The following is a 2,733-nucleotide window of genomic DNA, read 5'->3' on the forward strand; positions in this document are numbered from 1 at the left end:
TACAGACCAGTTTTCAAAGACTTGGTAGGAAAAAAACAAAGCATCTCCTTAATAATTTAAAGACGAGTTACACGTTGAAATGATAACATCCTGTATATGTTGGGATAAGTAAATACATTATTAAAAACAATTCCATGTTTTTGTTTTTATTTTTTAAAAAACAGGTTACCAGAAAATTTGAAGTTACACAAGTCACTGCCATTCTATTGCTGAGAGAAAACAGAGTGGTGAAGAGCTTACAGTCGGGTTAGCAAGATACCCCCTCAATGTTAACTAATGTTGTAAGGCCTCAACAAGAAATGTTGTGGGGGTTCAGGAAAGGGAAGGCGGGGTCGTCCAAAGGTTGGGAAAGTCTTCAGTTGAAGGCTAGGCAGATGGGACTATTAGTGAGTTTCAAGAGGACCAACGCCTTGCCGGCTGCGCGGGGCGTGCCCCGCCGCCTTGGCCTCATTTTTGCCCTGCGCCCCACGCTTGAACGCGCGGCGCCTTTTGACCCCGCCGCCGCGCCGTAGACCGCGCTGCACGCCGGCCATCGCCATGGCGGAGGTGTCGGAGAGGACGCTGCAGTTGTCCGTGCTAGTAGCCTTCGCCTCTGGAGTACTCTTGGGCTGGCAGGCGAACCGACTGCGGAGGCGCTACTTGGACTGGAGGAAACGGAGGCTGCAGGACAAGCTGGCGGCGACGCAGAAGAAGCTGGACCTGGCCTGAGACTCCGCGCCTTCCGCGCTATTGGATCCACCGCATGGCCACCTTGCCCTGTTCGCACCGGAGCTCCTGTCCGGCGGTAGCCAGAGCCAGGCTTGTCACACAGTTCCCGCCTGCCATGGCCGGCTCGTCCTGGAGTGTTGGTGAGCAGTACACATAGTGACATTACAAAGGGAGACTTTGGGGTCGGGCGAATAGTTTAGGATCAACTTTCTGGCTAGGTCGCAGAAGATAGGACTTACTCCCACAGACACCAGAAGGTGGAAGTTTTGTGTTCCCTAATAACTTGCTCTTTGGTGTCTTAGTTTAGTTCACTGACTGTTTAATGAGAATGTCTTACCGGTGCTATGTCGCTCATCCTGACAACATTGTAGAAAATACTGGAAAGAACAAAAGAAAAAAGGAACCGGGGAGGTGATTTTAACATCCTTGGTAGCACATCTTCGCCTTGGCGATTGTAAACTCCAAACTGAATTCTTAGGTTGTTGGCAGCCTGGTAAAGTGGAAAGAGCAGTGGCCTGGAAGTCAGGAACCTTGCATCCAGCCTTAGCATTTTCAGAAGAGCTGTGTATCATAAATTTTCAGGACCTCAGTTTTCTTGTCGTAACACCAGATCTTATGGTTCATGGTTTAATACCACAGTACAGTTTGAAGTTACAGATTGTGTATTTCTAATTCTTTTCTCATTTTTGTTTCTAACAGCTTGTTGAAGATGCATTGCCTATAGACTACTGGAAAGAAACGACTTCTTCTTGCACTTTATGAATCGATTTTATTTTTAAAATAAAAAAATTGAACATCTTTGAACCTTTTATTTTTTCATAAGGGGAAGTATCATGTTTTTTATGCAATTTACTGCATCAAGAGATCTGCATTTTCAAAACTGACTTACTAATGTTTTTGAGCAGATGTATTACGTAACTCATGCCCCTTCTTTGGTACACCACAAAGCAGACTTGGCTGTGGGACCATTATGGGTTCTTTTACTGAACTTGTTGGAAAGAAAGGGGCTATGTAAATATAACTGAGGTAAGGGTGCTGTATGTAAGACCTTTGAACTTCCAAGAGTAACAGTGTATTCCTTGGCCCTGCTCATGCCTATAATCCCAGCACTTTAGGAGGTTGAGGTGGGAGGACCACTTGAGCCCAGGAATTGGAGACCAGCCAGGGCAACTTAGGGAGACTCAGTCTTTACAAATAACTTACAAATTAGTTGGCCGTGGTGGCACATACCTGTGAGCCCAGCTAATTTGTAAACCAGAGGCTGAGGCAGGAGGATCACCTGAGCCCAGGAGGTTAAAATTGCAGTGAGCCGTGATCTCACCACTGCACTCCAGCCTGGATGACAGAGCGAGACCTGTCTCAACCCAAAACAAAACAGTGTGTTCCAAGTACAGAGTATAAGTTTTTTCTTTTTGTTTTTTTTTTTTTTTGAGACTGAATTTCACTCTTGTTGCCCAGGCTGGAGTGCAATGGAACAATCTCGGCTCACTGCAACCTCCACCTCCTTGGTTCAGGCAATTCTCCTGCCTCAGTCTCCCAACTAGCTGGGACTACAGGCATGTGCCACCATGCCTGGCTAATTTTTGTATTTTTAGTAGAGACGGGATTTCACCATGTTGGTCAGGCTGGTCTCGAACTCCTGACCTCAGGTGATCCACTGGCCTCGGCCTCCAAAAGTGCTGGGAGTACAGGCATGAGCCTCTGTGCCCAGCCAGTGTATAAGTTTTTATTGTCAAAAATATCTTTTATGTGTCATTATGGAATACACACCTGAAGGAGAAACCCTCCTGAACAGAGCTTAGTGATAAATCCTGCCTGTATCTAAAAATCAGGAGTGAGTGCCTTTGATTTGCAAGGAGTGTTTCTAGAATACCACCCTTGCTCATTCCTACAAAGATTAATTTCGTGTCTCAACTCCATGTTAATATAGGAAAGTTGTTTCCACATGAAGCACCCCTCACCCTCCCCCCATTTTAGTGGGGCTGTTATGCCTATTCCAACTTTGTTTTCATTCTGTGAATGTAG

The 2,733-nt window shown here is 46.0% G+C and overlaps 1 protein-coding gene across 1 annotated transcript; it reads left to right on the forward strand.

Annotated features, from left to right (window-relative positions):
• Nucleotides 1–266: 266 nt before the first annotated feature.
• MTLN (mitoregulin) lies at nucleotides 267–1,506 on the forward strand. The gene is given in 4 exon segments (XM_026447957.1): nucleotides 267–318; nucleotides 321–412; nucleotides 415–848; nucleotides 1,408–1,506. Coding segments are annotated over 3 exon segments (438 nt in total). The 3' UTR covers nucleotides 709–848; nucleotides 1,408–1,506.
• Nucleotides 1,507–2,733: the final 1,227 nt, after the last annotated feature.

This window comes from Piliocolobus tephrosceles, chromosome 15 (assembly GCF_002776525.5).
Source record: "Piliocolobus tephrosceles isolate RC106 chromosome 15, ASM277652v3, whole genome shotgun sequence".
NCBI classification, from domain to species: domain Eukaryota; kingdom Metazoa; phylum Chordata; class Mammalia; order Primates; family Cercopithecidae; genus Piliocolobus; species Piliocolobus tephrosceles.